This window comes from Chrysoperla carnea, chromosome 3 (genome assembly GCF_905475395.1).
Source record: "Chrysoperla carnea chromosome 3, inChrCarn1.1, whole genome shotgun sequence".
Lineage (NCBI taxonomy): Eukaryota > Metazoa > Arthropoda > Insecta > Neuroptera > Chrysopidae > Chrysoperla > Chrysoperla carnea.
The window spans coordinates 55,716,764-55,739,204 of NC_058339.1; the positions used below are offsets into that span (position 1 = coordinate 55,716,764).

Here is a 22,441-nt window from a genome sequence, read left to right on the forward strand (position 1 = left end):
GTGAAGTTGGTTTTTATAAATCTTTAGAAGTACGCAAAATATGAACGATTAAAACTAATAATTAAACAAAGCGGAAGATACTTTTAAAGTGATGCCATTGTTGAGTGTCGTCTAAGAGACTAAATATACCTAAAACTCTGATTTGCAAGAAATAGACAGACAACAATCTTTGAATGCTTATAACTTCTTATTGCCATCTATGTTTGTATTATACAACTAATACATAACCCACTAGCGCCAAATACAATTTTTTTAAAACTAATTAACTTTTACTTGAGTGGAACAATTATATAGTTCTGAAAGAGAATATTAATATTTGGCGCTAACTTGTTTATGGTGACTAACAGGATAAAACCAGACGTGAAATATTTTCTTTGCTTAAAATAATTTTTACCGAAAATAAAATATTCTTACCTTTGAAAAATACAACTCCTTTTTCACTTCGTTCAACTTGAATTGTTTCATATGTAGCTTTATTACATTCCAATTTTGGACTACTGGCTGATTTGTATCCAACAAATCCTTGTTCACATTTTAATACTAAAATTGGTCTATTAATTAGATAGAAGAAATATTTGCAATTTTCATCGGCAGTTTCAGCTGTTGCATATAAATGTCCTGATCGTTTGGTTAATAAATATTTTCCATTATTAGCACGGAAACATACGGATCCATCTCCTTGCCATATTAAATCGAATAATGCATTTGATGAGCTAAAAAACAAAAATTTTCATTTCAATTTTCATTATTTTACATCATTTTATACTAATTTGAGTCTGGTGAAAACGTTTCGAAAAATTTGAAAAACGCGATTTTTACGATTTTATCCCTCAAAAAATGTATGAAAAATCAGATTTTTAATTTTAATTTTAGATATTTTGGTGAATTGTATATTTCAGTGGAGAATTCCCGACTAATGGAAGAATTTTCCGGATTTCCAAGGAAACTAACAAGATACCATAAACGGACCACTAATCACTGAATGTTTTGCGTTTTCAAAAATGATTAATTTTTATGAGATCACAAATTTCCCGTCTCCTCCGCCAAGGAATTCTTATCTGTGCTGTAATTTATAAAATAAAAAACAAGGAAAATTCTCTACTAAATATGAATAGAGGAACTAAATCTCACTAAGAGAAACTCGAGTAGAATAAAGAGAGTTAGTTGAAAAAAAGTCTTAGATAGGATAGGACAAAAATGGCGTCAGAAAACGCAAAAAAAGTCACGGAACAATATAACTGACTTTATTGTAGGACGTAGTAGTCACAAAAATTAATTTTTTTTTTAAATTACCGTTTATCTCCAGATGCTTGAATTCCACCACCAGTTTCTAATGTCCAATAACGATCTTGCATTGTACGGATGTACCAACGTTTTGTGCTCCAATCAAATTCTAATTGGAATGTTTCGTAATCAGAGATTTCATCTTGATTTGCAGTCACATCAACACCTGTAAATCATAAAAAGAATTTATTTAATTAATTTTTATAATTATATTTTAGTAAAATTTAATTTAATTTTAAAAGTTATGAATTTTACAAATCCATAAACCTATGACATTAATTGTAAAAATTTCGAAAATTTTTTAACTACAGATTTTTCTTAGAAATATAATCGTTTTATTTAGGTTTGCTAATAAATTTCAATTTACACCGTGTAGTACAGTAATAATTTAGGAAATAAAAATTAAATAGCATAAAATTTTTTTATTTATATGACAAATTTGTTTTAAAATCATTAAAATTTAGTTTGATACACTCTACTACTAATTCAGCACTTCAAAAATCGTAAAATACGGGTAGGTATAATATGTTTAGAAAGTTAGTTTCTAAGTATCTTTTAAAAGCCTTTAAATTGCAGAATTTTGACCTAGTTTTTCTGGAAGGTAGTGGCAGTGGTTACCACCTGGGAATACTTAGAACAAATTGAATTGATTTAGAATATATCAAGAAATTTCTGCGACGTTATTAATGTTATAATTTGCAGAAGGATTTGGAAAATAAATTGAAAGAAAATTCGTTATAGAAGACTGCATTAAATTAAAAAATACCGCGAATGTTAGAGATAATTTTCGGAACCTTTCAGTTTAAGCAGAAACTAATGTATTATAGAAAATACGGATTTTAAATTTAAGCGCCATTGTAAGCACAGGAAGTTTGCTTCATAATGCTATAACCTGAGAATATTTTGAATATAATTTTAAAACTTTGGTGATCTATGTTATACTGACATAGGAAATAGGATTAATGTCTTTGATTAATAATTTAAATTGTGGTAAAAAGTTTTGGTTAATAATTTAAGGATGTAAGAGCGCCAAGGCAGACTTAATCTAAATCAATTCTGAAAATTTTAGGGGAGAGTTGCCCGATTATTTAAATAAATAAATGACTTCAAAAGTAGGCATATTTAACATTAGTCTTATGGAAAAATGGTAGATGGATGATATGTTTTCATAGATTTCTGCAAAACTAGTTAGTAGAAATTAAAAAAAAAAACGATTACAATTAAAGTTTAAACCTTAATAAATTATTGAAAACAAAAATAACCCGTTGTGTCTGACTAATTAAGGATAGGATGTATGATCACAGTATTGGGGACACAAATTAAAAAAAAATATATATTTTCAATTTTGATGGTGAATTATGTTATGACTTGATAATATATAACGAAAAGTAAGAATAAAATTTTTCAATATCTGGAGTAATTTTTAAAATATCGAAAATTGAAAATATACAAATATACAGATATCGAAAAATTATATTCTTATTTTTCGTCTACATTCATGAAGTTATAACAAAATTCATCATCAAAGTTGACAATAAGGTATAAATAATTTCAACCACAAGTCTAAACTTGCCTAGGCGCCCGTACTGCCGTAAAGTAATCTTTTGTCTTAAACTTGAAGAAGTAATAAAATATTGCGAAACGTTCTGAAAATTATTGTTATTATTAATTAAGCAAAGAAATTAAAACCTTTTTTCTTCAAAAATACGATACCAACGAATTTTGAAGAAAAATTTTTTCTCCCAAGATTGTTTAGGCATCACTCTTTATAATAAATAAAATTATGGGTTGTGTACGGAGGTAAAAATCAATGCGATTATTTATAATTGAACGCAATTTTTTATTAGATACAATTTTAATTTGATTTTAAATTAAAATTAATCGAATTTTAATAAGTAATAATTTAATTACCTCATTTTAATTATACGGTTAAATAGAAGCAGTTATTTAAAAAATTTAATAATAATGAATCTAATTAACTCTGAGAAATATATTTTTTTTTGTTTTAAGTGTGTGTACAAACATGTTGTAAGTACATTTATAATACAATCGATATAATAAGTAATTAAAATTAGTTTATTTTAATAATAAAATAAAAAATTTAATAAAAAAGTCATTACAATTTAATTGATTATTATAAATTTTTTTCCAAATTTTTTAAAATTAGGAATAATTTATAAAATACATCAGAAAAAGGTGGAAGGAGGGGGAGTATTCTGCGTTACAAAGTTAGAAAATGCGGAGTTATATTTGTAGGGATTGCAAAAAAATGTACCAAAGGTGGGACTCATTTTACGACAAATTAAAACATTTAGACTATTTTTAAATTCTATCCTATTAAGGTAGTACAAGCGCCAAGGCAAGTTTAGACTTGGGCTTGAAATTATTTGTACTTTGTTTCCAACTTTGATGATGAATTTTGTTATGACTTCATGAACGTAGACGAAAAATTAGAATACAATTATTCGATATCTGCCCTAGTTTTCGAAATATGGAAAGCTAAATAATTTTAAAAAATTTTCAATTTTCGATATTTTGAAAATTATTAAAAATATTGAAAAATTGTATTCTTATTTTTGGTCTTATATTATCAAGTTATAAAATAATTTCCCATCAAAATTGAAAACATAAATTTTTTTAAATTTGTGTCCACACTACCGTGCTCATATATCCTTAATTAGTCGGACACAATGGTTTTTTTTTTTGTTTTCTAAAATTAATCAAGATTTTAACTTTAATTTAAATAGTTTTTTTTTATTTAACTTTAATTTAAATAGTTTTTTTTTATTTAACTTTAATTTAAATAGTTTCGATTTTCGAAAATTGATATCTTTAAAATGTGAACGGTTTCCTACCCCGAAATTCTAACCACATATTCTTTGAGTAAAAGTTTACCTATAATAAGATGTTTAGCCGTAAAATCAAACATTGTTGTCATGCTTATACATCCTTTTAAGAAAATTATGTAATGAATTATTGTATGTTTTGTTTTAATATTAATGGTGGGAGCGCAAATAAATACAGACTACATAGTTAGAATTCTTATACTGAATAATTTAATTTCGTTTCCACCATTAATTTATTGCAATCAATACTACTTATATTTCAAATCAAAGAGATATTATTTTTTAGAATTCTTAATCTTGAAATTGAATGGCATTTAGACACAAACTGTACATGACATTGTTAATATTTGGTGTTTCTTTGTCGATATCGGGTATTATATTCCTTGTATTGTGTTTGTTTGAACAAACAAACTTACATACTTATACACATACATATTTTTAGAGATAAATGTATAAAAATAATTGTATATTATTGTATGCTTGAATATATGAAGATAATTCGTAAATTATCGAAAGCAGATTTTCCTTTAGTTTAGGCTTTAAAGATGTTAAGGGGGGTAGGGGTGTTTACGTTATCAATGAAAGTGAACAAAGTTCTTTGATGCTACCAGGAAACTTGGATGCTACCTAAACTTGGACACCCTGCTTTGAGAGAAAAAATTTGGTTGAAAAAGGACTTATTTGCAAATTTCACATCCGTTGAATACTTTTTTATTAGCATAAATAAATTCAAAACTTTAAAAACTAAAATATATTCAACCAACATCACTCAATCTGCTTGCAATTAGAATTTATTTTGATCGATTAAGGGACATAAATATTGATTATAAAAAAAATTATTTAAAAAATCAAAAACGCGACTGTGTTAATTATGAACTGAAAAGAAAGGACAAGTCCAGCAGTTTACTTAGCGACTTTAACAGTCGATTTTTCTTGTTCACAATATGGCGTCTATTGAATTTTCATTGCTATATTGAATTTTCATTGCTGCCATATCTACAGTAGTACTCAAAAGGTTAAGAAAAATCGATTGATGTAAGAATCAACAAAATCGGCCCACGCATTTGGTTCTAGTATGCCACATAGGAACACATATATATAATTTTTGACAATTTGCCATCTGGTGGTTGTCATATTGAATTTTTATTACTGCCATATCTTCAGTAGCACTCGCAAGATTAAGATTTAAGACTAATCGATTGACGTAAGAATCATCGAAATCGGGCGACGCGTTTGGACGTTAGTATCCCACATAGGACCAAACATATATAGACCGATAAACACATTACCACTTCTTTGAGTAGTCGGGTAGAAATAAGAAAATTTTTATAAAAGTCCAGAAAATTCATGACATCTTCCTTGAATGAGTGGGCAGATCTGAACATTTAAATTAATCAAGGCATCCTGAGAAATTGTTATATGATTTCTACAGGGAAAAGTTCAGTTTGATTTTCTTGTAGCCAAATTTTGAAAAATATTAGTAGGTATACCAATTCTACTTTCAACTTATTAGAAACTCCCTACATAAAATTGTATTGTATTGTATTCGTATGTATTCTGACTACTCCTATAAAATAAACTTCACTGTAGGTTTTAGTGTGCGTTATATACAGTGTTCGTTGTTAGGAGTTTGTATTTATGTTGCCAGTCAACGATAGAGACCTTGAACTTGGTTAAAAGAGACATTCACAACGTAAAGATACATATTTAAAAGCTTATTATTAAATTTTATCAAAAATATTTATCTCTTTTTGTTTTTAATGTTTATTTTTTCAAAATAATAATTAAAATAAAGTGTGAGGTTTCAAATTATTGTTAATTATTGTTATTTAAACAAAGAAGTTATCTTCTTCAAATAATTAGAGACTATTCGTTATTCGTTACTATTAAATTTATGAATTACAAGTGAGGAATTTCCGATTACTGTAAGAATTCTTTCGGATTTCAAAGGAAACTAACAAGTTTCCATACCCGGACCACTGGTTAGTGGTTTATCGATTTCAAAAATGCTTTTGTTTTAAAAAGATAATAAATTTCCCATTCCCTCCACCACGGAATTCTTATCTATGTTGTAATGTATAAAATACAGAGCAAGAAAAATTTTCCTATAAAGTGTACTTTACGAGTATCCGATAGCATTAAAATGGGGGCCAAAGATTTTCCACCACAGATAAAATAGAGAAAAAGGAAAATTTACTGGCTAAATATGGATAGATATACTAAATCTCAATTGGTGACTTCATCTTTTTGAGAAGTTTTTATACCATGTATATATAAAATATATCAAGATATATAAGTTTAGTCCCAACGTATACCAAGTTTTTAACGCTTAAAAATATTGATGCTAAGAATAAAATTTTGAAATAGGTGTTCATAAAATTACCTAATTCGTCCATTTTCGATTGTCTGTTCGTCTGTCTGTCGACATAACAACTCAAAAACCCAAAAGTTATCAAGCTGAAATTTGTATAGCGTGCTCAGGACGTAAAAAGTGAGTTCGAGTTTGTAAATGAACAACATAGGTGAATTGGATCTTGAATCTGTAGGACCCATCTTGTAAACCGTTAGAGATAGAACCAAAATTTAAATGTAAAAAATGTTCCTTATAAAAAAATAAACAACTTTTGTTTCAAACCCATTTTCGTAAACGTCATTGTTTATCCGTAAGGCCGCAAATTAAGTTAAGAAACATTATATTCGTTGTGTGCGTTTCCAGCGCTTCCAGTGAAAAATTTTGGAGTTAAAGGGGGCTGTTATGACTAATTTGCAATTCTTTACATGTTAATGTTATAGAAATGTCAAAATTAAAATTATTGAAAAACACGAATTAATTAAACTTAAAGCATTAAAAATTGTTAAAATAAGAAATCAAATTGAACAAATATTATTATTCAAATGTAAATTATCATAATTATTTATTTAAATTTGTGAGACAATAATATTAAATTTTAAATGTAAGTCTTAAATGCAATCCATACAATTATATATGCATCCATACAATTCTATAATTAAAGTAGTGTATCGTTACCATGGAAACGAAACTCACGCACGGAGCGAATAGTATGAATGTACCTATATACAATAGATACCTGTACCCGGAGGAAGTGAGAGGAAAGATACTCTTATAGCTTTGTGTATAAGAGTGGCTATCTTTCTTTTCCTATATGACGTAAAAAACAAACCATTGCGCATTCAACACTGTCTATGGTATTTCAACAATTAACTCAGTCAGTTCAATACACATGAGCGTACTCAGCTGTTTGTCCAACTGGGGAGACGATTTTTTGTCATAAAGGGTGGCAATCAAGAAATTTGCCAAAAAATTATAAACCATAATATTTATGCATAAACACATATGCAATCAGCTCAATGTATGAATAGTTACCTCTCCCCGTCATGATACGCCCATGCTTCAAATCGTTTTATATAAATCTTTTATTTATTTATAAAAAAAGATCGTTTTAATATCACTTTATTCAAGTCTGCCTTCTTATACATTATAATCTTTAGTAGTTTTGTCATTTGTCTGCATTTTTCATAATTCAAAAAAAATGATTAATATTCAAACATCGAAAACATAAAAAGTCGTCTTTCATCGACAACAATTTAATTCATTCATCATCATCACACACACAAATGGCTTTTTTTTCCTGTTATTTTGGTATTTGACAAAACATAAGATGTTATACAATGTACAAAAATGGGAGAGTTTCAAGGGTTAAAAGTTTAAAATAATAATGCATTTATATATATTTTGTAACAAAAGTGTGTTTTGTGTTCTAGACAGAGCCAGCAACTGTAACATTTTAGTAAGGGTGGTTAGGGGATAATAATCAGTATGGTTGTATGTTTGGTACTTATACACCTCCCCCACATTGAACAGGATTACTATTATATTTGTATGTATGTGTACAAAACCCAACGATCAATATATTTTATATAAATGTTCATTTCGTCGCTCGGGTAACACACCCTAGTCTGTTTCAAAAAAATATATTCTTGTATTTTAACATTTGTGTTACCTGGTGAAAAGACTTCTTTTCAAATTATTCATCAAAACTATTGGGAAAATCATTTTTCCATGCGACAGTCAGTGGCTTAAAAGAGAACTACGATAACATGCTTAAATAGATGTGTATTAAGAAACCATAGTAATCTATAACATTACTAATCAAATTCTAGGATATGTTACGTAAAAAAAATCTATGAACCCTTACTTTTTGCCGCGTGGTATATATAAGCTCCTGGGTCGATGTGGAACATTTTCTCTCATAGGACATATATATGGCAGAGCGGCCATTTTCGAGAGGGGAGGGGGAATTAACTCAGTAAAAATTGAAAAACGTTTCTGCTCCTTGTCAATTCAGTTCCTTAACAACCGCACAAATATTACGTAATGCTAGCAAACATATTCCTACTTCCCTTCCCGACTTAAATCAATCAAACCATGTTTTCCACGCGTTTGCAAGGAGAGAGAGAAGGGAAATATTTGCCTGCAGTATCTAACGTTTGGGCGATCATTAGGGAGCTTCTTTGGTAAGGAGTAGAAATTTTTCTCAATCCTTACTAATTTTATTTCTTCCTACCTTCTATCTCGAAAATGGCCTCGGAATTTAGAATATGTTAATGAACTTTCTAATAACAAATATAGTCCTATCTTATCATGTTTTAGTGATCTAAGCCTGGTAATGAATGCCTTATTATCAGTTTGACGTCATTAGTAATTTTCCCAATACTTACTTAAAATTTAAATATTTAGGTTAGCTTATTTCTAAGAGGTGCAGGCTATGATAAAGTTGTTAGAGGTGTATACAAGTAGAGCAGATCACCAAAAAGAAACGATAAACTTGAAAAATAAAAAAAAATCAGTCAATGCCAAATATGGAGTTGATTTGTACTAGAGAGATCTAGAGATATTCTAAAGACGTACAACTTTCAAAACGAATTGTAGCGTCGATAATGACGACTACTTCTTTCTCACTTAATATAGCTGTTCGAGAAATATCGATTCAACAAAAAGTCTGAGAGAGGAAAATGCATCAATCTATCAAGAATAATTTCCACATATATGGAAACAGGCGAAGAAAGTATTATCCGAAAGCTCACTTTAACCAACCCGTACGGTTTGCGAACCTAGCTTAATCAAAATTGACAAAGATGCACAAATCAACAATGCTAAATCTTGATTGACCCAGGGTAATATTTTAGGGGCGTTCAAGGTTTAAAACAGGTTGTAGCGTTGATAGTGCGAAAGTTTTGGTAATATCGATTCGAGATAAATAAGCGAAAAAGAAACTTGCATCGCCATGAAGCATCATTTACCTGTTGGGGGTACTATCAGATCTTTTAGAACAGTATTGAAAATTTAATCACTGAACACACCGTAAACCGACTTAGATGGTAACTAACTATGGGACGTTGAACTTTTGTAGGACTAAATAGATCCTCAAGAAAAAGAAGTAGACCTTGTCTACGGTTTGGACGATAGTTCCGAAGAGAGCTCACTGCCCAGGAAAGGGAAACACTCAAAGAATTTTTGTGATTTATCAAAAATATTTTACAAAGTTAGGCTCCAAACTTTTTTTATCTTTCATTCACAAAAGAATGAATCACAGTTTTAAAATCATGTTGATTTGTCGTTTTGAAATAAAAGAACTAACTAAATGTGTACACACATACACAAAAAAATAAACAAAACAACAAAAATAATATTATTTATGTAGTCTAGACCTTAGACTTTGTCAAAAGTGAAAGCGTGTTGGAGAGATGATATGTTTTTGTGTGGCGTAAAGATGATACAAATGATGTGTATAATATAAAATAAAACTATGTATTCGAAAAATAACTGTACTTTTAAAACAAAACTTCAATTCTTTGTTAACAAAAATGTTCTTTTTAACCCCCGAACTAAAAAAAAGTTTGACCACTATGTGTGTTTCTGCCTGTCTGTCTGTCTATCTGTGGCATCGTAGCGCCTAAACGGATGATGCGATTTTGTTTTTTTTTGTCTCGTTTGAAAGGTAATTTAATGGAGAATGTTTTTAGCTATGTTTCAAGAGCGAGTTAAGAAAAGCTCAGTTTGGAAAAGGCTTTACGGAAAAAGGTAATTTAGTGGAGAGTGTTCTAAGATGTATTTCAAATACGAGTTTAGGATGCCGTTTCTGAAAATTTGTCGGGGAATTTTTAAATTTACATTTTGTTCACTTGTGGAAAAACATTTTAACCTTCCATGTGTGTAAAATATCAGTGATCAGTAAGGTTAGGTTTTAGTGACTGTCGCGTAGTGAGGTGCACGTAAGCCAAAAGCCCATTGTAATATCTAAAAAGGCATCTTTCGCGTATCCAACCTCTACTCTCTACAATCTCATGAGGATTTGTTTAAAAGCAACAAGAGATTTTTTAAACAAATAGGTTTATAATCCCTGAATTCGTCAAAGACCCTGATTGGAAATTTTCAAAGCAAGAACTAAGCACTGGACTGAACACGTTAATTATTTTGCTTCTTCGTTGTAGAAGTTTCTACAACAGTCGCAGTGATCTGATGAGGCTAAACGTTCAGCATGATTCTTTAACAAGTGCCTCTAATGTTTTTGCCTTTAATGATATTTTTGCAAATTCAGAGTTTTTAATTGAATCTATTTCAGGGGCGCGTTAGGTCGCAAATAAAAAGTGACTTCTAGTTTCTTAACGCTTCCGCCACATGCTGTGTCAATAGAAAGGTGATTTTTAAATCTAGAAGTAGATTGCAGTTCGCCTATGTACGACAGCATTCCCTTATTTTTGCCTCGATGGCTATATAATTAGTTTAACGCTTCCGTAAATGATGATAAGTTCACGTAACATAAAAATCAAACAGTTTAATTATTCGTTAATTTTTGTGACATACGGTATTTGGCTAAGTAAACATAAAATGCATTATAAATCTTTTACTAATAAGAATGCGCTGTAGATGCATTGCACGCCTTGAATTTAATTTGTGCTATATTTAGTGTGTAAACAGAGTCATTCCCTTATAAACAAAAGAATATTATCAATGTGTAAGGTCAATTACTCCATAATTAGATTAAAAATAAAATTATTATTATTAATAATAATTAAATGCGTTGAGAATAAAATCTGAACTTAATATAAACTGTATTAATTATTATAAATTAAATTTTTTTATACTTAAAAAATTATATAGTTATTTATTCCATGGAGGAAGCTAGATCAAAATCATAAAGAAGAATTTATGCAAGCCTTCGACTGCAAGAGTAGTTAGATGATTTCGATTCAGTACCACTTTCAGGATTGAGTCTCTAATAATTGTCAACCTTTGAAACAAGTTTTCGTATTATACCTGCTAGAGATTTAATCAAAACAGCATCTATGAGCAAAATTCCAGCAAAAATAATAGTTGAAAAAACAAATATTTAGAAGGCCTGGACTAAAATGACTTGTATAAAGATTTTTAATGGGCCGGAAATTTGAAAAATGTAGAATAATGTAGTCTTTAACGGCAATATATCGTAACAGGATATGGAGCTATACATACAAAGAGCATAAATCTAGAAGCTTGTAGATTTATGTCGAGATTAAATTTTTTTTTATGGGAGTCTATAAGTGGGGATCGGAAGATGATAGTTGTTAAGCAACCGATAATATTCGCCTTAATTTCGCAAATATTTTATGAAAAATTTTCCCTCCTAAATAACTTATCTAGCATAATTCTCACTATTAACAGCAATTCGAGGCTTAGCTTGTTTCTCTGTACGAAAATTTGTCGTAAATTTAGCGTGATAATTTAGAATTATTTTATTCAAATTAGGCAAAACATGTAAAATTGCGTAAAAATATGTGCAATACAAGGTCACAAAAGTTTATTCACATTTTATACATTTTACCACAAAGATATCACAATCATTTCATATTTTTTAGTGATGACAGCTATTTTTATACTAAAAAAACAAATATTTTCTAAATTATATGCATTTTTTGTAATATTTAAATTTTATTTCACTTGCAATAATAAAATCTATTTGCATTACTAAAAAACACTTAAGTTTTCAATTGGGTAAACATGAAAGTCAAACCTCATCAAACGGAATGAATTGTTGTAGCAAATTGAAAAGAAGAAATACTAACCGAGAGTTAGTCGATCTCGTACAATAAAGGTTCTGTATCAAAGATTTATATCAAAGAAAATTATAAACAGAATTTTTTATTAAAATGATGACTTATCGGTATCAAATTCACTATTTTAAGTGTCTTTTTCCCACTGCTTCCATTATAAAAATAATAATAATCTTTTATACTCGTAGTCTTTTGTACACTATTAAGTGCTGACTAATGAAACGTATGAATCAAACAATTCTTAGAAATTTCGAATATAACAATTTGATTCAGAATTTATAAAAGTTTTTTTTGCCGGAAGATTTTAGTGAAAAAAAAGTTTATAAGAAAATTCGAAAAAGCTTAAGAATATTCGGCATTGAGCTTTTATTACCTCTAAAATAAGTTGAAGGCTGGTGAAAAGCTGCAAAACATTTATGAAATCAATTTGGTGCTATGAAAAATTCGTAGACTTTTTAAAATTTCACCCTCAATTTTTCGGAATTACCTACCAGTCATTCTATTTTTTGTGGATGATTTTCGTAAATTATAATTTAAGTGGTAGGGTATACCTTTTGGTTAGGTTTTGCTTGGTATTTTGTTTTAGTTGGTTAATATTAGTGTGATTCATTAAAATGTTGGAACAAGTTAGAGAAAATATTCAACCGTTTTTGAGATATTGAACCCTGAAACGTATTAAGTTTCATTTTATATTATTGCAATTTAGTTTAATTTATTGCTTTTTCATATATTTCTGCAATAATAGAAATTTAAAAGTATGTGGGTAGAACTAACGTTAATGTAGGCGTTAAATTTGAATTACATAAATCACTGGGGAAAAAGACCTTTTATAAATTGTGAAACAAATTGTTGTATTCGATATTTCTTACAGTTGTAATTTGATTCATCATCTCATGTTATAGAAGCTTTGCCCGGTCTTAATAAATGAAATTTGAAAACTTAAAACAATAAATCTCTTATGAGGAAATTAAGATTTTGCTCTACATTGACTAGAATGAATTTCCTTTGAGATTCGGGATGAGGAATTTCTAATGTAAAAACGTCTATATGATATCAATCTTTTTAGCGAGTAATATGGATAAAAAAACGTTATTTTTTTAATTAATTCGTTATTTGATATTTCTAATTAAGCTTACCATTATCAATTAAAATTAAGTATTATTAAAACATTATACTCAATTGTCAATGATACTAACATGTGCTTTTAAAAAAAAAATTAGTAATTTGAAACATTTGAACAAAGTGGGGGTCCTCCTCAATGCATGCAGTTATGTAATAAGTAACCTCGTGCGTGGTATTAATAAGTTATTAACAAGATGTATCAGATGTTCTTTAATGCTTGTCAAGATGGCATAAAAATATGTGAGTATATATTTCGACGTGTGTTCGACATCTTTACACGCATGTGTGTGCAGTAGATTGAAGATAAAAAAGTGTTTACACTTTACAAATAATAATAAAATTACCTATATTTTTGAGCTAAATATAACTAACTTTATCACATTCCAAAATTTATACAACTTAAAATTAAGTCAACCTGGTAAAAGTGATTGTTTGCTTCCCGTAAAAAGTAACGTGATTAAACTGAACATATATCGAACTCATAAGACTTAGACCGCAGGCCCACGTCTACAAATTTAATGATTACATAACTGTTGAGGCTTTATATAGGTTTTCTGTATGTGTTATTGGACAACTTCTTACATAAGAACTGTCACGCAAAATTTTTAATTACACGGCCAAGCTATAATTGTAATAAATGAAAAAAGAATTTTACCGATATTGAGTTGTATTGAGAAAATCACTAATGATGTCAAGTAGTCAATATGACAGTCATAAGCAGGCTTAAATCTTAAAAAACTGCAGTGATCTATGGTATGACTAGACCTCTAAATGAGTGTGCTTTAGTCTAACCTCTGACATAAAAGAAGGTTTCTGAGTGCGTCTTTGTGGCATCGTAGCTTCTAAACGGATTAACCGATTTTGATTTTGTTTGTTTGTTTGGAAGGTAATTTGATCGAAGAATGTGGTATTCTTAGTTATGATTCAAGTTAATCGTTTTAGTTTGGAATTTGGATTGTGTTACAAGGAAAAAACCGCAATTCTTATTAGACATTCGTTCATACATTTGAAGTTGAACAGTGTTTTGTAAATTACTATGGTTTCTTAATTTCAATTTATTCAATGCTTACTGAAACAAAGTTTGGGCCTATTATCGTAGTTTTATTCTAAGCTACAGATTGCCGCATTGGACTATGATTTTTCCAATTCTCAAATGATTCCACTGAACGACTCGCTGGCGTCTGCACTAATACTTAATTTTTACTAAACGACACAGAAAAAAACTTTTCGGTAGTTCTTTTAAGCAGAAGCTAATTTTACCAAAGATAACAATTCCAAGAAATTCTTTCACGTTCAAAATAATTTGTATGTTTATATGAATGTATTTCAGTTATTTAAAAAAAATATTTGATAAATCATGTCATACTGATATGCTCAGGAAGATGGAAATGGTTTAAATATTTTAACACTTAAGAGAAGCACTTAAAAGCAATCAAAAACATAATCGAACATGTTTATTAAATGAATATTAATACGATAAAAACGCCTATACATTACTAAACATCGCATAAATATCTGTTACACACGCAAAAATAATACATTTGTACAGAGTGAAACAAAATTAACGATTCACTATTAAATTAAAAGATGGTGACCCATAGTAAAAGGGCTAAAAAGTTACTTTTGCCCCTGAAACTGTTATTGATTGATGAACAAGTAGCCTTAGTGGGCTTCTTTGATTAGGAAAGTAGAAAATATACACAGTATTGAGAGAGAAGATAGAAAATACTTCTGCTCTACATATTTGTTAGCTAAGATATTCATTTCTTCATTTCTGGACAGTATTAAAATGTGTGGACATCAAAGCATCCCAATATTTTCTACAAGTCTTGGTGCACAAGTTTTTAGGAAAATCATAGGGTGTTTGAGCAATATCAAGTTTATATTATAGTTTTTCTCCAGCTACGCTATATTCGCCAAATAAATAGTCATATTGCTAAGAAAATTAATTAATAATCATAATTACTTTGATATTCTTAGTCAAGTAAGGTGATTATTGCGTTTAATCTATGGAAAATATTGATCCTAACGTTTGCATTCTAACGGTTTACTTTAGATGCACTGAAAAAGGAAGTTAAAACTCATTAATAAAACACACGCGACGGGTTTATAAAGAACCGATCATCTACCTCGTCTGTACTGCAATTTGCGGATCTTAGAAATGTTTTGATAGAAAATTTTTGAAATACAGTCAAGGCATTTTATCATATTTCCTTTTTTTTTAATTCCCACCAAAACTCTGGATCTGGGAAAGTCAGTCACGTCTATCGTCCTTTCATTTATCAGATCTGAATTGGCCTGTGCTTAATCTTTCTTTACAAATTCTTTAGGGTAGGCTATATGCCAAAGACAAAAGATGTAGGTAAGCTGTTTCACTTTTGTCTGCGTTAACTCGACCACCATTTAATCACTTAATATAAACTAGGCTTTCGTACACAAAATATTACCAATATTCAATTACCCTATCCGGGCATAAAACAATTTTGGTTTTAAAACCAAAATATTTATCTTTTTAATTCCGCCTTTAAATGAAACGGAAAATACAAATTTATAGTGAACTTGTTTTTATAAACTTCCCAAGAATTTGAAACTGATTTAAGAAAAAATAAAGTTTCACTATTATGTCGTTCGCTTTCTCAACATGGTGATAACGTCTTTCTATTTATGGACAAATAAATTCTATATTTTTTTTTACAATGATCTTGGCATAAAAAACAAATGTGTGTTTTTTTAAAAACAGTGAAAAACAATTTATAAACTTTCTGTATATGGAAAAATTCACTAATTGAATCATGATTTTTATTTCCTTTTAATAATTGAATTTATTAAATCAAATTTAATCATACAAGGATTAACAGGGATGTTTACCCCGGTGTACAAATTTAAATGTAAATAAAGAGGTTTTAAGAGAAACAGCGTTTTATCCGTGCTTTCAGGAAAAACTGAAACATATACTGCAAAATATAACTCTTCTTGACATTTATTGGCGAGTATATTCATTGTATCTGATTCGTTTCGTTTACATGGTGTGTGGTCCGCGGGGCTATGTCAGTTTTGGTTGATTGATAGTAAGTACATTACCGAGATATTCAAATTGGTATTTAGGTGGAGACATTTTATAAACGGTTCTTATATTAGTGATAAAATTTGTGCCTTTTTAACACAAAAAATACCGATCAAAGTTCGGTCATCCACGTACTATAGTTAACAAAACTAACATAGGGCTCGGAAAAATCCGCAGGGATTTTACTAGCCGTACAAGTGAATGGTTTAAGTACGGGTTTCTTTTTCCACGGATTAAGTAAAAATTTTCTGATTTATTAATTTTAAATTAAGACTTAATTGGCAATCTTTGATTGTTCGATTTTATATCCACCGACTTTTATCTTTACAAATTCCGAATACCGAATTTGTAAGATAAATTTTACAAATGCGATATCCTAGCATCCCAGCATTTCAGTTTGTATATAGAGGTGGTGTGGGGTATATCAGATATAAAACAACTGAATTTAACGTGAAATAAAAACCATGACCAATTTTTTATTTTTCATATCAATGTTAAAATCTAAAAAAAATCAAATTGACAAACCTTGTTTAACTGAGACATATCGTGAATTTAATGCGGCTACGAAACTAGCTTGTGGTAACGAATCTTCCAATGAGAATAACTCATCTTTGGTGACAGTTTGTGATCGTGTTTTAAGTACAGCCTTTGATCCAATAGGACTTAAGTAACAGCCAGTTCTATCTCTAAGTGCTAATTGCCCGCTGTGATATTCGGCTGAGAATAAGCAGTCCTGTAGCGAAAAAAAGAAAGAATTAGAGAAATATTTATGAAAATAAAACAAAAATAACTTACCTTTGTGCATGTGTCTAATAATTTTCCATCTTTTGATAAGTATTTGTTGTTACAGGTGTGTAAAGCATATTTGCCGGATTCTTCAAAACGGAATTCCAATGTGAATAATGTGTCCTCACCCCATGGAATATTTGCATCCACATGAATTTCATCCAAATTCTCAGATAAATGTGCGAAACGTTTACGTCCCACCGAACGTAAATTAATTTGAGGTCGAGCAGCTAAATGTACATGCCAAAATTCTGAGTTACCTGGTACTTTAGCTGTACATGTTAATTTATCTGAACTTGATCCCAAAAAGTAACCACGGATTACGTTACGTAAAGCCCAACGACCGGTACCATCTTCGGCAACAGATATTTGAAATTTACATCCCGGTTCTTTTTCTTCTGATTCACAAGTTACGTTACCAAATGAGTCAACGGCCAAGTATTTATCCAAATGTGATCGAAGATAGATGAAACCTAAAGAAATTAATTTTAGAATATAAATGAATAGAAAAACTCGAAACAACTGTAGATTTTTTTCTAAAAAAGTGCAATTTTTCAAAATCATTATCTTTTGATGAAGTTTGAACAATCTTTGGGGGTTACAATTTATTTGTAACCCCCAAGTTAAAAAAAGGGATGTTATAAGTTTGACCGCTTTGTGTGTGTGCCTGCCTGTCTGTCTGTGACATCGTAGCGCCTAAACAGATGAACCGATTTTGATTTTTTTTGTTTCGTTTGAAAGATAATTTAATGGAGAGTGTTTTTAGCTAGGTTTCAAGTGCGAGTTTAGGGATCCGTACCCAGAAAAACTAAAAAATAGACGATAATATTCAAAATCGGTTCAGTTCAGGAGAAGGCTCGAAAAAAAGTAATTTAATGGAGAGTGTTCTTAGATATGCTTCAAATGCGAGTTTAGGGTTCGGTACCCGAGTAATTTGTCGGGGGTTTTTAAAATTTTGTAAATTTTACTTGAAAATTTATGAGCTTCTTTCTATCAAGAAGTACAAAAATTTTACTAACATCGTTTTGAATAAATAAGCACATATTTTGAAAGTCGAGCGCGATCGAAATTTTATGTTTTCCATTTACTTTACTAACGGGATTTTAAAGTTCCACCATTAAAATCAGGCAAGAAAATGCGATTATTTCAATTTGTGCTATCTAAATAGAGAGACCGTAATAAATTGCACTCTCATTTTGATCATATTTCGAAAGGCACCACTTGGGTCGGTTATAATGGCAGATTAAAGATGTTTCTCAAAATCACGTTGTTTTTGGGAACGTCCTTAAGACAAAATTATTAATATATTACTTTAAATTTAATCCTAAATTGACTTACTTTCGCCGCCACCAGCGCTGATTGGTTCCAAAGTCCAAATTTGTTTCTTTTTTAATGATGCCCCATTCGCGTTGATTTTAAAACCAAATGTTTCAGCAGTTAAATATCGTGATGTTCCTGAATTAATCAAACCAATTGTCCAGCATCCTTTTTGTTGATTTTGTGTGATAATGTCACCAGCGCATCCATTTAATTCACCGTTTGTGTGACCGTTTAAACCGTTCATTGTCGATGTAAATTTTAATTTGTTTACGATGCTAAATAATTTAATCTGAAAATAAGAAAAATAATTCAATTAAATATAAACATCATATTCAATTTGTTCTGTATTCTTAAAGGATAATTTCGTACTTTCTTTTCCATTTTGACTCGTGTGGTGATTTAAAATCGTTAACCCTAAACTTATAAACTATAATTAAAATTAAATTTGGAAATTCGTTAAGGAAAATGTAATTGAAATTTTTTTTGTAAACATTAGATGTTTGGAGAGGTTTTAAGTTTTTGGTCAAATTTGCATTATTGAATCAGATATTTTATTTAAAATGTGACTCAAGTTTTGATGAATTAAAATTTGGAAAAATTTTAAATTTTGTAATGTTACCATAGAAATTTTTTATTATCTATATTTTGAAAAATCTAGCGACTACTTGTAAAGGGTGCTAAAAAATGATCGCACATGGGAAGTAGAAAAAAAATTCTTTTAATCCTGTAATTTTATTAATGTTTCGTTCAATATATAACGGTTTTAATCTTTTTGGAAATATGTTTACGACTTATATCAATGGAAAAATAAAACTTTCCTTGAAAAACCACCAAAATCTGGTACATTTTGTTATTGAACGACAAGTTTTTGACATATATTGACTGAACTTCCTTCGGAAAATCGCCCTTTATAAATGATTTTGGACGATATGTCGATAACGACACATATAATCTTTACATGGATTCGATTTTTGTATTTATTTGAAGGTTAGAAAAATTGTCCGTATACGAAGAGTATCTAAAAGTTCGTAATCCTGTACGAAGAATCTTGAATCGGAGCAATTCTGGAGGCATCTCGCAAACTATTCAAGTAATCGTCAATGATCTGGAAGTGTTGATTCTTTGAGTCCTGATTTACTTGTATAGTTCATAGTTAAGTATGCGACTAAGACACAAGTTTCTGAGATTGCCTGAAAAAATTATTACGCTATACCAGCCCTAGAATTCGATTTTAGTCGATATATCAGAGGATATCCGTCAATTGTCAAAGGGACCCATTTTTCAAATTTCTTGAAAGAATTAGTGTAGAAAATAATAATTGACTATAATCGGAGGGAATTATCTTTGCTCAATTTTTTAATGGCAAATAAAAAATTCGAAGGCAGCAGAATTATTTATGAAAAGGAGCGTTGTACTGTGGACTAATATAAATGTGTTCTGAATATACTACACGAAATATTTGTGTAGAATTAATCGTAGTTTTTTTTCTTTAAACCGCTTCAAATCAATTTGGATACGCCGAACAGATTTAAACTTTTTTTTTTATTAAATCAAAAGTGGATTACTGGTGTAGGTACAATATTTGTTCTAGTAAATAATAACTGTTCAGGCGTTATACTTTATAATATGCATTCAAGATCAGACCCAGTATGCTACTATAACTCATACAGTAAAAATTATTATTATTTGAACAGCTGTTATTTATAAATTAATATTATAATTTTTTAAAATCTTAAATATTTATTTATTTATTTATTTTTATATAGGTAAACATTTTAATAGTAGTTGGTTTTGTTTTATTTCTACGCCAAAATGCATTTTATGACTTACTTTGCGGATTGTAAATTAGTAGTGTATTGGGGGGATAAGAATACAGGTCGTAATAGGGCGTATATACCTATTCTGAAGTTTGATCTAACAAATTAGTTCAAATATTCCTTATAAAAAAATAAACAACTTTTGTTTGAAACTATTTTTCGTAAACATTGGTGTCTATTATCTCTAAAACTATAAAAAATAGTCAGTTGAAATTTTGCAGGTAACTTCAACTAGCGGTCTTGTGAAAGACTCATGAAAAACGAAAACAATTCTAGAAGATACCTTAGAAAATTTTCGAAAACCAAAACAAATGTGGGCCGAAAGGCGGCCATAATTGTGTTGGTTTTTTAAACATTTCTAATTTATTAAAAATAATGCAAACAGTGACATACATGGCATTTCAACAATTAACTACGTCAGTTGTTTGTTTCATTTGTTAAATCATAAAAAAAAGTTTAAAAACAGTTTTTTTTATTCTTGCGTATTTTTAAATTTTAATCGCTTATAAGTTATAGCTCAACAGCATGCTTGTCTTGATTAGGTCATTTTGCAACAAACGACCCAAATGTTTATGAAATTACAAAATTTTATAAAATTTGCTAATAATTTTAATATAATGCACTACATTTGAAAAGATTCTATTGTTCGCAAAGTATAATTTTACAAAAGTATGGTTTTATGATATTGTTAAATGGTTATTGATTTTTAAATAAACTCAAATTCAAGGCTGGGAGAATAGCTTCGTGATTGTTTTGCAAAATTTGAACATATTGGACGTATGTTTTGTGATTTTCTCGACTTTTCAATAGTTTACCTTAAAAAAATACAAAAGATAACTTTTTTTTTGCATCCAATTTAGGTAAAGATTAATTCCAAGAGAAATTTTGATAAAAAAAAAGATAAAAATCGAAGCCTTTGGGGCTAACATCGTATACGAAGGCTTCATTTGGGAGAAATTTTAATCGATATATATCGAACCGAATTTTTAACTTATTTTCAAATAAAGCAAAGGTACAGTGTTAGGAGAGAAACAAACTATAAAGTAAGATCTCCTTCCTGGAACAGAGTTTGAATCCGTTTCTCTTCTTATTTTAGCCCACTCAAGGGGAGATTATTTCGCTAACTCAGTGTACAATAATAAATATTAAACTTTTAAATCATGGCGGAGAAGAGAAAAATATTACCGGTTTACGATAAAATTATTTGAAAATAATTTTACACTCTTCATTTAATAGTTATTATTACAACTATTATATTGCTAACAGTATTTTAAATATTTCATTATCATTTGAAACAAGTTTTTTAAAATATGCATAAATGTATGAATGCGTAGGTTATAAATAATCTATTATATTTTAAACTTAATTAAAAAATTAAATTTTATCTAAACATTAAAATGTAACTTCTAATTAATTTGAATATTTTTATAAATGTTTTCATAAAATCCTATATTTATTAATTCAAATGCAATAAAATTTAACTATAATTTAAAATCATTAAAACATATATAACACCCGTCGGCAGTTTTGTCGGTAAAGTGGAATTCCATTAATTTATACAATAATTGTAAATTATTTGTTATTTGAAGAGAAAAATGTGTTAATTGGAAAAATAATTTATAAATTTTTGTTTACTGCCCTGCGCCAACACCATCAGACGTTATTTCTACAAATCCAATAGACGAGTATATTTTTATACCATGTATATGAAATATACCAAGGTATACTAGTCCCAAGTTTGTAACGCTTAAAAATATGAATACTATGAACAAAATTTTGGTACTTGGGTCTTGGGTCCGTAGGACCCATCTTGTAAACCGTTAGAGATAGAACAAAAGATTAAATGTAAAAAATGTTTCTTATAAAAAAATAAACAACTTTTGTTTGCAACATTTTTTCGTTAACATCACTGTTTACCCGTGAGAGCATAAATTATGTGCAAATTGTATAGTATGTATTATATGGGATATCAGTTATATATGTGTGTCATGTATGTATGTATGTGTAATGTGACAGAGTAATCAACACATTCTATACATGGTATTTCAACAATTAACTCAGTCAATTGTTTTTTTCCACTTGTTTGGAGT

At 29.2% G+C, this 22,441-nt stretch overlaps 1 protein-coding gene across 2 annotated transcripts in view; it reads right to left on the reverse strand.

Annotated features, from left to right (window-relative positions):
- Window positions 1-22,441, reverse strand: part of LOC123296748 (protein singed) — a 79,262-nt gene that overhangs the window by 612 nt on the left and 56,209 nt on the right. The window contains exons 1-6 of one of the 2 annotated variants that reach the window (XM_044878384.1): window positions 18,904-18,942; window positions 18,553-18,823; window positions 17,224-17,687; window positions 16,954-17,161; window positions 1,294-1,450; window positions 415-713 (exon numbers count right to left, since the gene is read on the reverse strand). In XM_044878384.1, the coding sequence (XP_044734319.1) occupies window positions 415-713; window positions 1,294-1,450; window positions 16,954-17,161; window positions 17,224-17,687; window positions 18,553-18,823; window positions 18,904-18,915 (1,411 nt within the window). In that variant the 5' untranslated portion in view covers window positions 18,916-18,942. Of the gene's footprint in view, window positions 1-414; window positions 714-1,293; window positions 1,451-16,953; window positions 17,162-17,223; window positions 17,688-18,552; window positions 18,824-18,903; window positions 18,943-22,441 lie in introns of those variants that run through there. The other variant, XM_044878385.1, reaches the window with a different exon arrangement.